Source organism: Erythrolamprus reginae, chromosome Z (genome assembly GCF_031021105.1).
Source record: "Erythrolamprus reginae isolate rEryReg1 chromosome Z, rEryReg1.hap1, whole genome shotgun sequence".
Classification (NCBI taxonomy): Eukaryota; Metazoa; Chordata; class Lepidosauria; order Squamata; family Dipsadidae; genus Erythrolamprus; species Erythrolamprus reginae.
The window spans coordinates 92,937,195-92,956,872 of record NC_091963.1 but is presented as its reverse complement, the minus strand read 5'-3'; the positions used below and the strand labels follow the sequence as shown (position 1 = coordinate 92,956,872).

Here is a 19,678-nt window from a genome sequence, read left to right as displayed (position 1 = left end):
CGTCTTTGGACCCATTCAATTTTGTCAATACTGTATCTTTTTGTAGGTGAGGTCTCCAGAACTGAACACAGTATTCCAAATCTGGTCTCATCAGCGCTCTATATAAGGGGATGACAATCTCCCTCTTCCTGCTTGTTATACCTCTAGCTATGCAGCCAAGCATCCTACTTGCTTTTCCTACTGCCCGACCACACTGCTCACCCATTTTGAGACTGTCAGAAATCATTACCCCTAAATCCTTCTCTTCTGAAGTTTTTGCTAACACAGAACTGCCAATGCAATACTCAGATTGAGGATTCATTTTCCCCAAGTGCATTATTTTACATTTGGAAACATTAAACTGCAGTTTCCATTGCTTTGACCATTTATCTAGTAAAGCTAAATCATTTACCATATTACAGACGCCTCCGGGAATATCAACCCTATTGCACACTTTAGAGTCATCGGCAAATAGGCAAACCTTCCCTACCAAACCTTCCCCTATGTCACTCACAAACATATTAAAAAGAATAGGACCCAGAACAGACCCTTGTGGCACACCGCTTGTAACCTGTCTCTGCTCAGAATATTCGCCATTAACAATAACTCTCTGATGTCTATGCTTCAGCCAGCTTGAAATCCACTGAACTATCCAGGGATTAAGTCCAATCTTCACTAATTTATCTATCAGCTCTTTATGTGGAACCGTATCAAAGGCTTTGCTGAAGTCCAGATAGACAATATCCACGGCACCACCTTGATCCAACACCTTTGTGACATAGTCAAAGAAATCAATGAGATTAGTCTGATATGATTTACCTTCAGTAAAGCCATGCTGATTTGGGTCCAATAAGTTATTGTTTTTTAGGTACTGATTTATCCTCTTTTTGAGTAGAGTCTTCATCATTTTAACTATAACTGATGTCAATATTGTAACTTGCTTGACCACTTTGGAATGGTCAAGGAGATTCCACAAGGTTCCATCTTCTCAGTCATGTTAATGCCTACATGAACCCATTGTAAAGAATCATTTATAATTTGCAGTTAAATTGACAGCAGTATAGATCACCTTCACTTAAAGGCTGTCTTGTTTAGTGATCTTTTAAAGCTATGAAAATGCTGAAAAAACAATTTTATGACCAGTTCTCACACAACTAATGCAGCATTCCATAGTCACGATTGCCATTTATGCACTTCACAGCTGGCTTCTTACAAGCATAATCAATGGGGGAGCCCCAACTGTAAAATTGTGGATCGCATACAGCAATGTGAAAAAGAAAATACACCCTCTTTGAATCCTATGGTTTTATGTATCAGGACATAGCAAAATTATCTGTTTCTTAGCAATTCTTAGAAGAAGATGCCGTAAATACAACACAACAGCATTCCCCAACATTTCCAGCTTGATTGTCTGGTCCAGTGCTGGAGAAGTGGGGCGTGTGAGTGAGAAGCACTCCCATTTGTGTAATCGGCGGGCACACACCATTTCCCACTTGTGAAAATGAAGCTTCCTTCACAAGCAAAGGGTGCTTATGTTCATGCGTGAAGCTCCACTCAGAAGTGGAGGGCACTTGAGCATAGGGTGCTTACGCTTGCATATGAAGTTCCACCCGTGAGTGGGAGGGACTTGTACTTGGGTGCGGAGTTCCACTTGCATGAATGGAGGGCGCTTGAACAGAGGATGCTTGCACTGAGTTCCTGCTGCTCGCGTGAATGGAACTTTGTGCCTGAGCGCAAGCACCCTCCACTCATGCGAGTGGAGTTTCACATATGCATGCACTGGCTCATCTCTTCTGTGGCCCTGTTTTTAACAGGCTGCAGCCAAAGCCCTGGACTTTGGGCCCTCTGCAATATAAGATGAACAATAAAGCATGACATATTATACCTTTCTCGTCATTTATTTTACAAAAAGAAATTGTATACCTTATGATTCAGTAGCTGTGGAGAAGCTATGTATAAAAATGAAGTGCACCCTTACTATTTTCATAGATATGAAGTGGTTAAGTAGTAACCACGTGCTGCTAATCAAGTGCCTCTATAAAACCTCTATAAAAGCTGAGGTTTTAAGAGTTTGGTCCTCAGAATTGAGGTTTGTGTTAATACAATGCCAAAGAGTAAAAATATCAGCAACTATCTTAGAGGAGCAATTGTTGCTGCACTTCAATCTGGGAAGGGTATTAAGGCCACTTCCAAACAATTTAGGGTCTATCTTACTACAATGAGGAAGATTATTCATAAATTGAAAACATTCAAGACAGGTGTTAATCTACCCAGGAATGAATGTCCCAGCAAATTTACCCCTATATTAGACCTGTCCGATGCTTAGAAAAACTGCAAAAAATCCAAGTTACCATTCAAACTCTACAGGCCTCAATTAGCATGTTAAATGTTAAAAGTTCATGAAGCAGTATGATTAGAAAGACTAAACAAATATAATTACTTCAAGTAATTGAAGTAACAAATGATTACTTTAAGTTATTGCTGTTAAAGGTAGTTCAAGTTATTGAATCATAAGGTGCACAGTTTGCAAAATAAATGATTACATGGTATAATATATCATCTGTTGTTCATCTGAGGTTATACTTACTTACTTTTAAGAATTGTTAAGACCACATGATTTTACTATGTCCTGATACAAAAAAGCACAAAAGTCGAGGAGGGTGTACATTTCACGATTGCATATGATGTCTTGCTAAACAGCTACAGCAGAAGTGATATGCTATATCTACTGCAGTCATGTAATGTCTTGCTTAATGACATCTTGCTTAGAGATGAAATTGCTACCCCAATCAAGGGAGTTAAACAATGGCAACTTGTATGCTAGCAACATATGCCAATAATGCTTATATTTCTCCTTTCCTGCACTTTTGAGTCACCACAGCCTCCATACATTCTCAGGTTGTAATGGACTGGGTGTAAAACAATGAATCAAAGTTGGAAGGTATGTTTCAAGATTTGGGGACTATGTCTATTGTTTTTTTTTCTTAAATAGGTTTGCTATATATATGATTGTCCTGAATCCAATGCAGACATAAATGGCACAATCCTTTTATCAGTTTTGGCTGATGCAGGAGGTTCATCTCTATATGAATGAGTTGGCTTTGTTGAATTATTTATTGGTAGTCTAATAAAGGCACTACAGCAAAGTATTCCTCTGTGTTGCAGCCTTTAAACTTACGTTTTCAAACCACAACTGATCTAGAATTGTTTTTATGAGTGATGAATGGTCTTTGGTGGCTCAATTTAGGCTGATTGCAACTGTGTAATAAAACTTACAGGGCTTAGGTCTATGCTTCTTTTACGCCCATTTATTCCATTCAGTATCACACCTGATACTAAAGGGTGCACTTTTTACAAATCCTTCCAAAATTGTTGTTAATAATTAGTTGTTGATTAACAACCCATCCAGCTTTTTCCAGAGCATGTTCATATTATCAATAAATTGCTATCTAAATTTAAACTGGCCATTTCCTTACCTCAGTTTAAAGCAGTGTTTTCCAGCTTTGTGGACCAACAGGGGCAGGGGGGAGAACACGGGATGATTCAGTGCATGTGGTGGGCAAGCACACACAGAGATGAATCTCCATTTGTGTGAGCGGCAGGCACACGCACACTCACTTGCTGCTTAAGTAATTGAGCACCTGCTATTTCTATGGCCCAAATCTGAACAGCTGATGAGTTGGTAATGGGCTGTTGACCAGGGTTGGGGACCCAGGTTTTTAATATTTTCGTAGGCATTTTAATGGTCTTGTTCATTTACTAGTTTTTTTAATTTTAAATATACAATTGTTATTTTTAGTGTACCTTAAAGCTACCCGTATAGTAAATATAAAATGCAGAATGTAAAAAAACTACATATATTTCTAAATATTTTAAAATACCACAAAAATACTAAAAAGATAAAGATATATACATATATTAAATATCAGCTAGACATACAAAGGTGAATATTTACATGACAAAATAATATATGAAAGATTGCTGTCCTAAAGTTTTGTCTGTTTCTTTTTGCTTATTAAGAAACTTTGCTTGTTGCAGAAGCTATTTTAGACAACAAAACATTCATGTCTCCAGTAAAAAAAAATATGAAAAAAATTATTCTCTCCTTTTAGGAAAGGGATTTTCTTCTACAGCAAGCAATATATTTTGTATCAAATAAAGTGATGTGAACCATTCTGGAGAGGAAAGAAACAGAAGTGTAAGCCCAGTTAGCCTGGGCCAAAGTATATTATATTTTAAGAATATGAAAGGCAGAAGAATTATTATTATTAGACAATGAAAACTTCTGTTAATAATTATTTTCTTTGTAATATCACTAATAATAACTGAACAACTTTTCCATTTCTCCTTTCAGTGGGAAGAGGAACAAAACTCTTATAATCTTTTTTATAGCACTATATTATAAAATATAGAAGAAAAAGGCAGAACAAATTGGCCTACAAGGAGTATCTCAAACTGTACATATTTAAAATACCTTAATTTGAAAACATTGTAATGGAATATCACTCTCTTGTGCTACCCAGACCAAGGGAAAAAATAACTTGGCACATGGAGTTTCCTGAATGGTCAGTTGGTCCTCAGGAAAAACAAACAAACAAACAAAACAAAACCAACACAAGCCTTAGTGGGCCAGTGATAGGATGCAAAACAATTTCAACGATGCATGAAGTTTTTTTCCAGGGCTGCTGGTGTCCTTTGGATAGAGTGAATGTTTCTCTTTACCCTGTCTTCAAGAGTGGAAGTGGATGCACTCTCCAATTTTAAATTACTGCAGGTCAAAGAAATAAAGAAGGTCATTAAGAATTAGAAAAGTATCCATTTTATCCCACATAACATTTCTCACTATAAAAAGAAAAACAAAAAGGGAGAAATAGAAATGTTTAAAAACTGTTTAAATGCCTTTCTGCACAATATCTGGGATAGGGACAATGTAAAACATGAACACTCTCAAATCCTTACTTACAATGGTTGCAGTGTCCTAGGATCATATGATCTCCTTTGGTGAGCTTCTGACAAGCAGGAAGCCAGGTTTGCTTAATAACTATCTTATTAACTGCAGTGATTCATTTAACAAGTATGGTACGGCAAGAAAAATTGAAGAAATTTCACTTCACAACATCTCGTTTAGCATTGAAAGTTTTGGGTTCAATTGTGGTTGTAAGTTGAAAACTATCTGTAGTCAGAGAAACTAGATCACTGTTTTGCAGCCTTAGTAACTTAAGATATGTGTACTTCAGAATTTCAGCCAGTATACTTGCAAGGGAATTTTGGGAATTGAAGTCCACATTAAAGTTGTTGAGGTTTTAAAAGTTAAAGAAAATATTTCCACCTTATACCTAATACTTTGGCAGGTAAAACAAGCATGCTGCACAAAAAGGCTATCAAACTGAGATATAGGATGTTGCTGCTTTGTATCAAGTATAATGATCATTTGAGTGTTTTAAGGAAGACTGAATAGGACCTTCTATGTTCAATGTACGCTATTCCAATTTTAAAAGGAAGGAGGTCACTCACTGTATAAACTTCCCATTGGACTGGCAAAGTTTTTCTAGAGCTTGTTCTCTTTCTTCTTCTTTTCTATGTTTGTACACATTGTTTTTTCTTTCTTCTTCTCGCCATTTGGCATTCTCCATCATTTCTTTCCGTCTTTTCTCCAGTTCTTCTGCAGATAATTTTCTGTTTAAAATAGATTAATATTATTTTAGATAGGATAGTAGCTTTTCAAATGATAATCATCATCATCAACCTATGCAGTTATCTTTCTCTTGGCTATTGTATGTGGAGAAAATAGGATTCTCTAGAGCTACGATTAAATGATTACTTAATAGTCCAAACAGACTAAGTGCCTCAATTCAAGCTAAAAAGATTCCTACATTCTTTAAACTTCTGCAAAACATAAATCTTAAAACAAATTTATACCTTAAATATGATATACAGTGGTACCTCGTGATACGAACCCCTCGTGATATGAACACTTCGAGATACGAACCCGGGGTTCAGAAAATGTTTGCCTCTTCTTACAAACTTTTTTCGTCTTACGAACCCACCGCAGATCGCAAAATGGCGCTCCGCTGGGTGCCACCACCCAGCTGTCACCTTTTAAAACAGTCAGGAGGCTTCTCGGCGTTCTCCCGAACCCGAACTTTTCGGGTTCGGGAGGCCACCGAGAAGCACCGCCGCCCGCCTGTCACCTTTTTAAACAGCAGGGGGGCTTCTCGGCGTTCTCCCGAACCGGAAGTTCGGGTTTGGGTTCCGGAGGCCGCCGAGAAGCGCCTGGCTGTTTCAGAAGGTGACAGCCGGGCGACGCCACTCAGCGGAGCACCGTTTTTGCGATCGGCAGCTGCGTTTTTGGCCGATCTGGAGGCTGGAAAGGAGGTGGGGAATCCCAATAGGGAATTCCATGGGCGGAAGCTTGACGTCACGAAGATGTCCTTCCTGGTCGGCCGAAACGTGGCCAGGAATGACGTCTTCGTGACGTCAAAGCTCCGCCCATGGAATTCCCTATTGGGATTCCCCACCTCCTTTCCAGCCTCCAGATCAGCCGAAAACGCCGCAGCCAATCGCAAAAACGGCGTTCCGCCGAGCGGCACCGCCTGGCTGTAACCTTCTGAAACAGCCGGGCGCTTCTCAGCAGCCTCCAGAACCCGAACTTTCGGGTTCAGGAGAACGGCAAGAAGCCCCCCTGCTGTTTAAGAAGGTGACAGGTAGGCGCCGGCGCTTCTCGGCGGCCTCCCAAACCCGAAAAGTTCGGGTTCGGGAGAACGCCGAAAAGCCCCCCAGCTGTTTTAAAAGGTGACAGCCGGGCGGCGGCACCCAGCAGAGCACCATTTTGGGATTTCCCCCCCCCCTTGCACGCATTAATCGCTTTTACATTGTTTCCAATGGGAAATATTATTTCGTGTTAAGAAACTTTTCGCCTTACGAACCTCCTTCCGGAACCAATTAGGTTCGTAAGACGAGGTATTACTGTAATTGTTAACTGCATCCAGTGCATCAAAAATATTTGAAGATTTCCAAAATGCTTCAAAATCAGCAGGAAGCTAGTGAAGAAACTGAGCCCAAAAAATGCTTCCCCCACCTCCAAAAAGGGCAATTGGGCCTTGTTTTTTCTTGGGAAAAAAAGCACCTTTGGGGCAATCATGACCTGGATTATTGAGAATCTCCATAGATCTTCAGAAATTGAGGCTCAGTAGTATTCTTAGTAATGTAGATCATTCAACCATCAAATATTTTATAATGTTGGACATTTGGTTTCTTTAAATAATGGGCAACAATGATAATGATTTTTTAAATAAGAGGAAATTGTTGAATCTCATTATTTTTATAAACCATTTCATATAATTACCAAACATTAGAGCATAGAAAATATGTTTTTCAAAATATTCTGCCTGCAATACATTGTACAGTAATGTCACAATCCACTGAAAATATACCAACACCATTCCCATTCCCATACCTTGAAGTGTGGGGTCTCCTATATTGGTATTCCTTCTGAAAATTTTTGTATTCGGTTTTTGCCTTTTGCTCCATACCATTTTCCCTGCAATTCAAAAAAAATTCTTTCCTCCATCAAAATAATAATTCACTATTAATAATTCTTTGGTTTAAGTTGTTCTAATTTTTTATCCTCCACTATTAGTGACTCCACTTGCATTTTTAATCTAGTGAAGGCACCTGCCTTTTGAATGACTAAGAGGAGCAACACCTCAAATCAAGATTTGGGCAGGCGGAATTCAAATATTAAACTATGATTAATTTTAAATAATGAATATACTTATTCCATATATTCTGAAAATATTTACATTAAAAATTACAATGAATAGATTCCAGAATAATGATCCTTCAATGATCAGTCTTTCATTTTACTGTATTCAAAAACCTCCTAACTTAAGATTTGAATAATTGCAGAGCAATTAAGGTAACATCTTAGAAAAGGAGAATTAGTTGCCCAATTTTTGCTTACTGTTTACTGTCTCTAAGTGATCTTGATCTCTTATGCCTGCTTGATTCCTGATTTGTGTTCTTGTTGACATGCCTTTCAGGAGAAGGGGTTTGTTGCTCTGGTCGTAAATTCTGTTGGATTTTATGGGACATCCTTTCATGGCCACTAACTCGAACCTAACATTATGAAAAAAATTGTGTTTTCTTAAAAAAGTTTAAGAATGAAAAATATTGCTATATTAGAGAATAAATATTACTATATTCAACTGACCGCACACAGATGTCCCATACTGTGACTGTGAAGATATTGACAGTTAATCTACACTAGCCAGGAATTCAGTGACAATAAGTGAGTTCACATTCTTCATGATTTCAGTCAAACTGGTCCCAATAAGTAACACATCTATTTTATACTGTATCAGTGATGGTGAACCTTTTTTTCCTCGGGTGCCGAAAGAGTATGTGCGTGCGCTATTGTACATGCGCAAGTGCCCACACCCATAATTCAATCTTTGGGGAGGGTGAAAACCGCTTCCCTCTCCCCCTGGAGGTCCTCTGCAGACTGGAAAAGTCCTGTTTCCCAACTTCTGGTCGGCCCAGTAGGCTCATGTTTCACCCTCCCCAGGCTCCAAAGGCTTCCCTGGAGGCGGGGGAGGGTAAAAATGCCCTCTCACAGCCCACCACCACCACCTGCGGAGACTCTCTGGAAGCCAAAAATGCCCTCCCAGAGCCTCTAAGTGAGGCAAAACTCAGCTGGCCGGCACAGACATGCACTTTGGAGCTGAGCTAGGGCAACGGCTCATGTACCAGCAGATATGGCTCCCCGTGCCACCTGTGGCACCCGTGCCATAGGTCCACCATCACTGGTATAGTAAATACTATAGAATACAGTACGTACTTGCAATCCATATCCTGATCTTTTAGGATGAAGATGTTCTACTTTCTCCCGTGACCTAAAGCAAAAGAAAATTAAATTCTAACACTTCATCAGTGTGATAGGTCTAAGTCCCTTGTTATTTTAAATATATAGTGTACATGCCAATTCTAGCCCAAATTAATAGAAACCCATCATATACCGACACTAGCTCAAATATGAAGATAAATATATTGTTTGTGGCTTCTCTGGGATATACAGAATGATACAACAGTCTCTATCAAGATATACTGCCCATTCACAGTATAGGTAGTCCTCGCTTAATGATAACAGGGACTGGATTTTCTGTAACTAAGTGATGCAATTATAAAGCACAATCTCGTGACCCATCACTAACAGCAATTCTGAGTTCTCATTCCCATTGTTAATTGAGGATCATTTATCATCAAAGGAGGACTTCCTTGCAACTTCCAAGAAGTAAAGAATGGGAAAGCCTGTAAAAGGTTCTAAGCAGCAACCAACCAGGCAAGTGGATACATGGCTACTGCAGTGTAAGCAAAGCTGGAAGGTGCTGAAGAATATAAGGAGCACAAATGGCTGCTGCATCTTGAGCATATATGGGTGGGCATATGCTACCGAGTAAGGTCAGGGATAGACCACAAATGGGTGCGCACTATAGAGTATTTTTATATTCCATAGTTCGGGTAGGAATGACTTATGGGAGTGTCTTGCAACTTCCCCTACTGGCTTTCCTTTTGAATTTATTTATGGGAAACTAGCAAAGGTCACAAGTGATAATTGTGTGACCATGAGATACTGCAACTATTGGTATTTTAAGTGCAATCTGGTTGCCAAGTAAATGAATTGTGATCGCATGACTGAGTGGGTGTTAAGGTGGCTGGAACTTTGAGAACAGGTTAGCAGTACCACTTGTTCAATGTATCATGATTTTGAATGATTGTTGAATGAATGGTTGCTAATCAGAGACTACAAGTACCACCCAGATGTGGGTTCCTACTGGTATGGTAGGTGACTCCATTCTGGTAGTGCTCGCCAGATTGTGCAATTTATGCGTGACCGCTCTTGTGACGGTCTGTTGGATGGCACCATCTTTTTTCTTGAATTTTTTAGCTTTTTTGTTTCCTGTGTATGCACAGAAGCAAAATCTCATGAGGGGATGTTTGTGTGCATGAAATTTTTTGCTTCTGTGCAAGCGTGGAAGCAAAAAAACGCTGAAATCGCGCACACGAGCATCCCCTCATGAGATTTCTGCACATGTGCGGAAGCAAAATTGCGCAAGGGACATGGACATGGGGGCATCTGAATTGTGAGGATGCGCGCACAGTGCACCAATTTCCAGATAAGTGCAACTCGCCGCTTGTACCACCTTTAAAACTTCAAGTCTCTTTTTACAGTAGCATGTATTTTTGAGGGACTGAGTTCCACGCCATTCTCTGCAATTATGAACAACAGTCAAACTCAAACTCTAAAGTAGGCTGAATAAATAAATGTATACCATGTACTAAACATACTTAGTTTTAATCTCTTCATCTTCATCACTACTGGAATTATGATGCCTATGTTTCTTGTGTTTCTTCTTCTTCTTCTTATCTTTCTTTTTCTTCTTCTTCTTCTCCAAACTGCTTTGCAACTGGAACATTTGAAAAAGGAAGTATGAGTTTCATAATAATCACCAGAGTTTAAAATATGATCCCAATTGCTCTTTGGCTAACAGGCACATTACAATTTTGAGAGCATATTTATGGGCATGCTCATAAAATGGCTGCCATAGAAGGGCCAGTCACAAAGCACGATTCTTCAATATTCTTGTATTATTTCAGAAAATTTTATCTTTCAATTTTTTTCTCATACTTTCTATGAAGAAGTTGATGAACATTTTGGTTGCCATAAGAAAAATGAAGATTTATAGCAATTATTTTACATTAATTATATTTAGAATAATTCTATATCTTCAGTAGTGTTACTTAGAAATCTTACTCCAGCTACAATCTTGTACAAGGTTAATTGTAAAATCTACATTCCAGTTTGTACTAATTTCTAACAGTTTTTGTTGTAAATGCAGCAACTATTAAAAGATTTTGGTTTTGATTCGGCAATTGTTTAAAATTTTGTCGAGTCAATATTACTGCACATTAGTCTCTCTTTCTCTAAGGATCAACAGACTAAATTAAACTTCACACTGTCTGTATGGTACAGAAATTACTTTATCTCCAGCTCAAAAAAAGATATTCTAAACTCCCAATTCTGTCCATAATTTGATATTGATAAGTTATATCTATCTTATTATTTTAAAATACTTTTATCCAATATTTTATATACCACACTGATAGCAAACATACTTAATACTCCTGCCTTCTCCTATTTTCTCTATGACAAGAGAACCTTGTAAGATGAGTTGCATTGAAAAAGAATAACTGGCCCAAAGTCAGGCAGCCAGTTTTCTTTGGCCAAGGCAGAACTTGAACTTAGTCTTCTGATTTCTATGCCAACACCTTAACAATTATGAAAACTGGAAAAAAGCCCCGCCAAATTTTGCTTATTAAATGTAAGATTGTCATCATAAAATTCAAAACCAGTTGGATGTTTACATTCAAGAGCATTCAGCATTAGCATACCAGTTCTTTGATCTTCTTCATTTTTACAGGATTGTTCAGAACATCACGTTTCTTCTCTTCCTCCCTCTTCCTATTCAGAAAAAATATTAATTTATTAAGTAATGTTCATGTGAAATTCTCATATTATACTTCAATACTATAGTTAAATTTCTGACTAGAAGTTGACACCTGTGGTCTTCCACAAGTATTAGATTCTATCTTCTACAGGTATTGGTACTGGATTCTATCTTTTATCAAAACTTGGTTGGCTTCGTTTATTTTGCTTTTACTGACAATTGGATTTAGATAATTTTATATAAGACGAATGACCACACAGGCTCCTAATAAACAGATACAGTTACAGCATTTGAAGAGTCATAAATTCCCAGTGCTCAACTATAGGACTAGCATCTCTGATCAAATTAGCATAAAAATGATAAAAGAGAAGCAATGTAGTCATTAATGGGAATAACTGGGTTTTTAAAAATGTTAATACTGTACCAGGAATAGTTCAACACTTCCATTTTATGAATAATCCAGGCCATCACCTCACTTACTCATCAGCCTCATTTATTTATTTATTTATTTATTTTATATACTTTCTCCTATTTTTTCACACTATAAACAATCCTAATTACCTTATCATAAAAAGAGGGTCTTCCCGAATCTTGCTAGCCATATCCAAGGCAGAATTGGCACCTGTAGAGGCAAAGATAGAGCCTGGCAGAAGGCCAGTCTCAGAAGAACAGCCTGCTTCCTTGTCCTCTGTTGACTCGAAGACATACTTGTCAACTGGACGCCCCATAAGGTATTCGTCTCTGTTCACCATTCCACCTGGTCCTTGGTACATCCATTCCAACTTTTCATCTTTTTTTCTAATTTATTTGGAAGAGAAATATTTATTTATTTATTTATTGGATTTGTATGCCGCTTCTCTCCATGGACTCAGGGCGGGTCACAACAAACAAAAAATACATAATAAATTTGATCCAATTAATAATAATTAAAAGTCTTTACAAAAATCTTAAAAATTAAAACATTCAATTAACATTCACTCACTCAATAATGTATTCTAAATACATTCGTTGGTCAAGGGGGGTAAAAATCTAATGACCCCAGGCCTGGCGGTAAAGATGAGTCTTCAAACTTTTTCGAAAAGCAAGGAGAGTGGGAGCAGTGCAAATCTCTGGGGAGAGATGGTTCCAGAGGGCTGGGGCCCCCACAGAGAAGGTTCTTCCCCTAGGCCCCACCAGCCGACACTGTCTGGTTGACGGGACCATGAGAAGGCCAACTCTGTAGGACCTCACCGGGCGCTGAGATTCATGCGGGAGAAGGCGGTCTCAGAGATAATTGGTCCTATGCCATGTAGGGCTTTATAGATCATAACCAACACTTTGAGTTATGTCCGGAAACCAATCAGCAGCCAGTGCAGTCCATGGAGTGATCTTGAGATATGGGCATGCCTTGGAAGGCCCAATACTGCTTGTACGACTGCATTTTGGACGATTTGAAGTTTCCGAACACTTTTCAAAGGCAGCCGCATGTAGAGAGCATTGCAGTAGTAAAACCTCGAGGTGATAAGGGCATGAATGACAGTGAGCAAAGACTCCCTGTCCAAATAGGGCCGCAACAGATGCAACAGGTAAATGCCCCCTTCACCACAACCGAAAGATGGTGTTCTAAGGTCAGCTGTGGATCGAGGAGGACGCCCAAGTTGCGGGCCCTCTCTGAGGGGGGCAGTAATTCCCTCCCCCCTAGGATAATGGATGGAAGATGGACATGTCCTTGGGAAGCAGTACCCATAGCCACTCCGTCTTGTCTGGATTGAGCTTGAGCCTGTTGGCACCCATCCAGACCCTGACAGCCTCCAGACACCGTCATATCACTTCCACTGCTTCACTGAGTGGAAATGTACAGGTGTGTATCATCAGCGTACTGATGGTAACTTACCCCATGCCCTTGGATGATCTCACCCAGCAGTTTTATGTAGATATTAAACCGCATGGGGGAGAGGACAGACCCCTGAGGAACCCCACAAGGTAGGGACCTAGGAGTTGACCTCTAACCCCCACTAACACCGACTGCGGCTGACCAGAGAAGCAGGAGGAGAACCACCGTAAAACAGTGCCTCCCATTCCCAACCCCTCTAGTCGGCGCACAAGGATACCATGATTGAGGGTATTGAAAGCCACTGAGAGGTCAAGAAGCACCAGGACAGAGGTTAAACACAGATTTTGTTTGAATATTATATTACTTTGGAATTGAATAGCTTTAAACATTATGGGAATGCGAAAGACAGTATTTTTTTTATTTCAACAAGGCTGTAGACAAAAGAAGATTCTGACTGAGCATTCAAAATAAATTAATATTGTAATAAATAGTTCAATAATGGAATCAATTATTCAAAGATATGATGTTTTCCCTTCACTCCCTTAAAAAGAGACTAAACAGTCTCTGTCAGAGATATTTTACTGTGAAGTAGTGTAGAGACCTGATAGCCAAAATCAGTAATGGCAAACCTTTTTGGCATTGAGTGCCGAAAAGGTTGTGTGGAAACATTACACACCCACTCATTGGGACGGAGCTCTGGAAAAGCTAAATTTCCAGGTTCTAGCACGCATGTACAATGATCAGCTGGCTGGCGCAGAGGCTTGATTTTGGCACTGCCACATGCTCAAAGCGATTGCGTTCTAGAAAGTCAAACTTCCAGATTCTGGCCCACATGTGCTCCTGACAATCAGCCAGCCAACGCACATGCATATTCTGGTTTTTGGCACTGCCGTGTGTGTGAAGGACAGCTGATCATCATGCATACATGTGCGGCAGAAACCTGGAAGACAAATAGGAAAGGCCGTGTGTGGAAGGCGACATGGCATGTGTGCCATAGATTTGCTATAATGGATCTAAATAGCTTTTTCCCGTGCTTCAATTCTATATTTACAAACCAGTAAATCCAACTTAACATACTTGACAGCGCCTACATCTTCTGCATAACGTTGCATTTCTTCTCGTGCTCGCTCTTCATGCAATTCCCGCTGTAGCTCTTCAATTTTCTTCCGTTCGGCTTCATGCTTTTGTTCTGCTTTCCAAACTTTTTCCACATTACGGAGGGTTTGTGGGTGCCAGCTTTTTTTAAGATTCTGTTGACAAGATTAACCATTTAGATTTACAGTGGCACCTCTACTTAAGAACTTAATTCGTTCCGTGACCAGGTTTTTAAGTAGAAACATTTGTAAATAGAAGCAATTTTTCCCATAGGAATCAATGTAAAAGCAAATAATGCGTGCAAACCCATTAGGAAAGAAATGAAAGCTCGGGATTTGGGTGGGGGGAGGAGGAGGAAGAGGACAGTTGCTGCAGAAGGAAGAAGGAAAGGTGAGGGGAATCAAAAAAATCCAAAACTTTAAGGCTTAAAAAAAGGGGGGACTCTGAGGCGGCGAGGAGGAGCACACACCTCCCATACACTCGGTGCGAGGCTGCCTCCCATACACTGCACCAGAGAGAGAAACCCAGGCAAGCGAGAGGGGGGAACCTCCCACTCCTTTAACCGAAAGGAGGCTGCTGCTGCTGCTACCTGCTTTCTCTTCATTCCCGTGCTGAAGGGCTCCCCTCTTCTCTCACTTGCTCGCTTTGTAGCCAGAGCCTTTCTTTCACTGTGGTGACTCATTGGTTTGGCTGAAGCTGAGTTGATCCAGCCGTGATGAAGTGCCCCCTTTTGCCTTTCTGCGCCCAGGTGCTCCAGGAGGCAACCTCGCGCCGGGTGGCAATGCAAGGGAGTCACCACAGTGAAGTGGTTTATTCCCTCTCCAAGCGTACAGAGAAAGGAAAATGCTCCATTCGCTCTGGGCTGCCCAGAGCGAAGGGAGCATTTCTTTTCTCTGAGTGCTGGCAGAAGTTTATTCCCTCTTCACATGCCCAGAGAAAGGAAAATACTTCATTCGCTCTGCACTACTAAAGCCTCCTTAAGTGCCACAGAAAGGCTCCTCTGGCACCCCAGAAAAGCCCGAGATGGCTGGGGTTAAAGGGGGAATGGCAGGAAACTGGCCAGGCCTTTGTGCCGTGCCGCTCTTTAATTTCCTGGGAAATTTTTCCAGGCTCAGGTTCTTAATTAGAAAATGGTTCTTAAGAAGAGGCAAAAAAAATCATGAACACCCGGTTCTTATCCAGAAAAGTTTTTAAGTAGAGACGTTCTTAGGTAGAGGTACCACTGTACTTTGATTTAATCTGAAAATTTCCTCTACAAAAGCTTTAACAAAAATCAAATATCACCCAGAAAAATAAGTGAATGCAATCCTCAGTGAACTAAAATTAAATACAGTGGTACCTCAAGATACGAACCCCTCGTCTTACGAACAACTCGTGATACGAACCCGGGGTTCAGAAAAATTTTGCCTCTTCTTACGAACTTTTTTCGAGTTACGAACCGGCATTCGGAGACTGCTGTGAAGCCGCGCGGCTATTTTAAAAGGTGACAGCCGGGCTGGGGGGCTTCCCAGTAGCCTCCCGAACGCCGGTTCGTAACTCGAAAAAAGTTCGTAAGAAGAGGCAAAAATTTTCTGAACCCCGGGTTCGGTTCGGGAAGTTGCTGGGAAGCCCCCCAGCCCGGCTGTCACCTTTTAAAACAGCCGCGCGGCTTCCCAGCAGTCTCCAAACGCCGAAGTTCGGGTTTGGCGTTTGGCTTCGGGAAGCTGCTGGGAAGCCGCGCAGCTGTTTTAAAAGGTGACAGCTGGGCTGGGGGGCTTCCCAGCAACCTCCCGAACCCCGAACTTTTGCCGAACTTCCAGGTTCGGGAGGTTGCTGGAAAGCCCCCCAGCCCGGCTGTCACCTTTTAAAACAGCCGCGCAGCTTCCCAGCAGTCTCCGAACGCCGAACGCGGAAGTTCGGGTTTGGCGTTCGGCTTCGGGAAGCTGCTGGGAAGTCGCCCGGCTGTTTTAAAAGGTGACAGCCGGGCTGGGGGGCTTCCCAGCAACACCCCGAACCCGGAGGTTCGGCAAAAGTTCGGGGTTTGGGAGGTTGCTGGGAAGCCCCCCAGCCCGGCTGTCACCTTTTAAAACAGCCGCGCGGCTTCCCAGCAGCTTCCCGAAGCCGAACGCCAAATCCGAACTTCCGCGTTCGGCGTTCAGAGACTGCTGGGAAGCTGCGCGGCTGTTTTAAAAGGTGACAGCCGGGCTGGGGGGCTTCCCAGCAACCTCCCGAACCCCGAACTTTTGCCGAACCTCCGGGTTCGGGGTGTTGCTGGGAAGCCCCCCAGCCCGGCTGTCACCTTTTAAAACAGCCGCGCGGCTTCCCAGCAACTTCCCGAAACCGAACGCCAAACCCGAACTTCCACGTTCGGCGTCTGCTGGGAAGCCCCACCGCCCGGCTGTCACCTTTTAAAACAGCCTGAGGGCTTCTTCAGGTTTGGCGTTCGGGAGGTCGCTGAGAAGCCCCCAGGCTGTTTTAAAAGGTGACAGCCGGGCGGCAGCGGTTTTTTTGCGGGGGGTTTTTTTTTTGGTTGCACGGATTAATTGACTTTACATTGTTTCCTATGGGAAACAATGTTTCGTCTTACAAACCTTTTGTCTTACGAACCTCCCCCCTGGAACCAATTAGGTTCGTAAGATGAGGTATGACTGTATATAGAAGTATTTGCTCCACATTCATATTGCTGTTCAAATAGTTCCCTCAATTTATACTTTATAGTAATTGTTCTAAAATAGAATGGCAGCTAACTACACAACACATAGAAACATAGAAGATTAACGGCAGAAAAAGACCTCATGGTGCATCTAGTCTGCCCTTATACTATTTCCTGTCTTTTATCTTAGGATGGATATATGTTTATCCCAGGCATGTTTAAATTCAGTTACTGGTTGGATTTACCAACCACATATGGTGGAAGTTTGTTCCAAGCATCTACTACTTTCAGTAAAATAATATTTTCTCATATTGCTTCTGATTTTCCCCCAACTAATCTCAGATTGTGCCCCCATATTTAAATGTTTAGATCATGTCCCCACTTTCCCTTCTGTCCTGCAGACTATAAAGATTGAGTTCATTAAGTCTTTCCTGATATGTTTTATACTTAAGACCTCCCACCATTTTTGTAGCCCGTCTTTGGACCCGTTCAATTTTATCAATATCTTTTTGTAGGTGAGTCTCCAGAACTGAACACAGTATTCCAAATGTGGTCTCACCAGCGCTCTATACAGCGGGATCACTATCTCCCTCTTCCTACTTGTTATACCTCTGGCTATGCAGCCAAGCATTCTACTCGTTTCCCCTACTGCCTGACAGCACTGTTCACCCATTTTCAGAAATCACGACCCCTAAATCCTTCTCTTCTGAAGTTTTTGCTAACACAGAACTGCCAATACAATATTCAGATTGAGGATTCCTTTTCCCCAAGTGCATTATTTTACATTTGGAAACATTAAACTGCAGTTTCCATTGCTTTGCCCACTTATCTAGCAAAGCTAAATCATTTGCCATATTACAGATATCTCTAGGAATATCAACCCTATTGCACCAAACCTTCCCCTATGTCACTCACAAACATATTAAAAAGAATAGGACCTAGAACAGATCCTTGTGGCATAGCGCTTGTCTCTGCTCAGAATACTCGCCATTAACAACAACCCTCTGATGTCTATGCTTCAGCCAGCTTGAAATCCACTGAACTATCCAGGGATTAAGTCCAACCTTCACTAACTTATCTATCAACTCTTTATTTGGAACTGTATCAAAGGCTTTACTGAAGTCCAGATAGGCAATATCCACGGCACCACCTTCATCCAATACCTTTGTGACATAGTCAAATAAATCAATGAGATTAGTCTGACATGATTTGCCTCCAGTAAAGCCATGCTGGTTTGGGTCCAATAAGTTATTGGTTTTTAGGGGCTGATTTATCATCTTTTTGAGTAGAGTCTTCAACATTTTAACATATATCTTGCTTCATCAGTTAATTTCATATCACTGATTTAGAAGAGCACATTACAAGTTTTGGACTTTTGGGCTATTCAATTTGTTTCCTCCATTCCAAACAAGGTTTCCATCATATTTTAATTTGCACATTAAGAGCATGTTTAAGGTCCCATACTCAGCCACTCAATTCACACAGCATAGAAAGTTATGGCTTTTTTATTGCAGAAATGGTTGAATATATCATTTGAATACTAACTGGGCTCACCACATACTTTAAACTACGGTATAAACCATGGTTTGTAAACAATGGCTAAGTTATTATAAATTGCTAAAGCAAAAGTAAACAGATTGTGTAATGGTGATAGGTGAAACAGTAGCTAAAATTGGATATACTAGACAAACCAGATTAATAAGACATTCAGATTGCCATAAAGATGCTCTTTACCTCTAGCAAGGGATTAAATTGAAGAAGGTATACAGTACAGTACTGCTATTCCTCGCCCATTTCTTCTGAACTGCTTTCCATAACTCTGAACTCCAATTAAGCCTTTCCCCCAGCCCAACTCTCCACCCTTTAAAACGTCCTTACATTTCAATTACATAATTATGTATTATATAATAATTTATTATAATAATAATTATTATTATTATTATTAATAATAATAATAATAATTCTATTTTTATGCCGCCCTTCTCCTTAGACTCAGGGCGGCTTACAACATGTAATAATAATAATAATAATAATAATAATTATTATTATTATTATTATTATTTATTAGATTTGTATGCCCCCACTCTCCGTAATCGGAGCGGCTCACAACAATATAGTACTGTATATAATTATGTATACATAGTAAGTGAACTACGGATGGAGATAAGAAACCGGCTTTTAGGTTCGATTAGATCAAAAATTTAAGGCAACTCGGATTGATCCCAATTCTCGAGTCCCTTCCCACCCACCACCCGCCTCCATCCCCTTCTTTTTCCTTACCAGGTCGCCTCCCCCCATGGCGACAGTTAAATCGCCGCTGCAGCCGCGACGAACCTCTTCTCCTTCTTCGGCTGCTGAGCTTAACCCGGCGAAGAGTGATGACGCTAAAACAAACGTCGGTCCTCCCAAAGCGGAAGTGCGCTATCCCAAACGTCGGTCCTCTCAAAGCGGAAGTGCGCTATCCCAAACGTGGGTCCTCCCAAAGCGGAAGTGTGCTATCCCAAACGTCGGTCCTCCCAAAGCGGAAGTGTGCTATCCCAAACGTCGGTCCTCCCAAAGCGGAAGTGATAGATTAAAAAATGTTTAGATATGTATAAAGCTTCCTCTGTCGAATTTGCAACGGGTTTTTTTCCCTTTGCGGGGAAAATTGAT

General features: G+C 40.9%; 1 protein-coding gene across 1 annotated transcript; it reads right to left on the bottom strand.

The window, feature by feature from the left end:
- Positions 1-3,879: 3,879 nt before the first annotated feature.
- CWC25 (CWC25 spliceosome associated protein homolog) lies at positions 3,880-19,420 on the bottom strand. The gene is made up of 10 exons (XM_070767061.1): positions 19,307-19,420; positions 14,377-14,549; positions 12,048-12,284; positions 11,431-11,500; positions 10,327-10,445; positions 8,819-8,873; positions 7,943-8,097; positions 7,436-7,519; positions 5,494-5,655; positions 3,880-4,747 (listed from the first exon to the last, which is right to left on the bottom strand). The coding sequence occupies exons 1-10, from the start codon at positions 19,322-19,324 to the stop codon at positions 4,633-4,635; spliced, it is 1,188 nt and encodes a 395-aa protein (XP_070623162.1). The 5' UTR covers positions 19,325-19,420; the 3' UTR covers positions 3,880-4,632.
- Between the last annotated feature and the right edge of the window lie 258 nt (positions 19,421-19,678).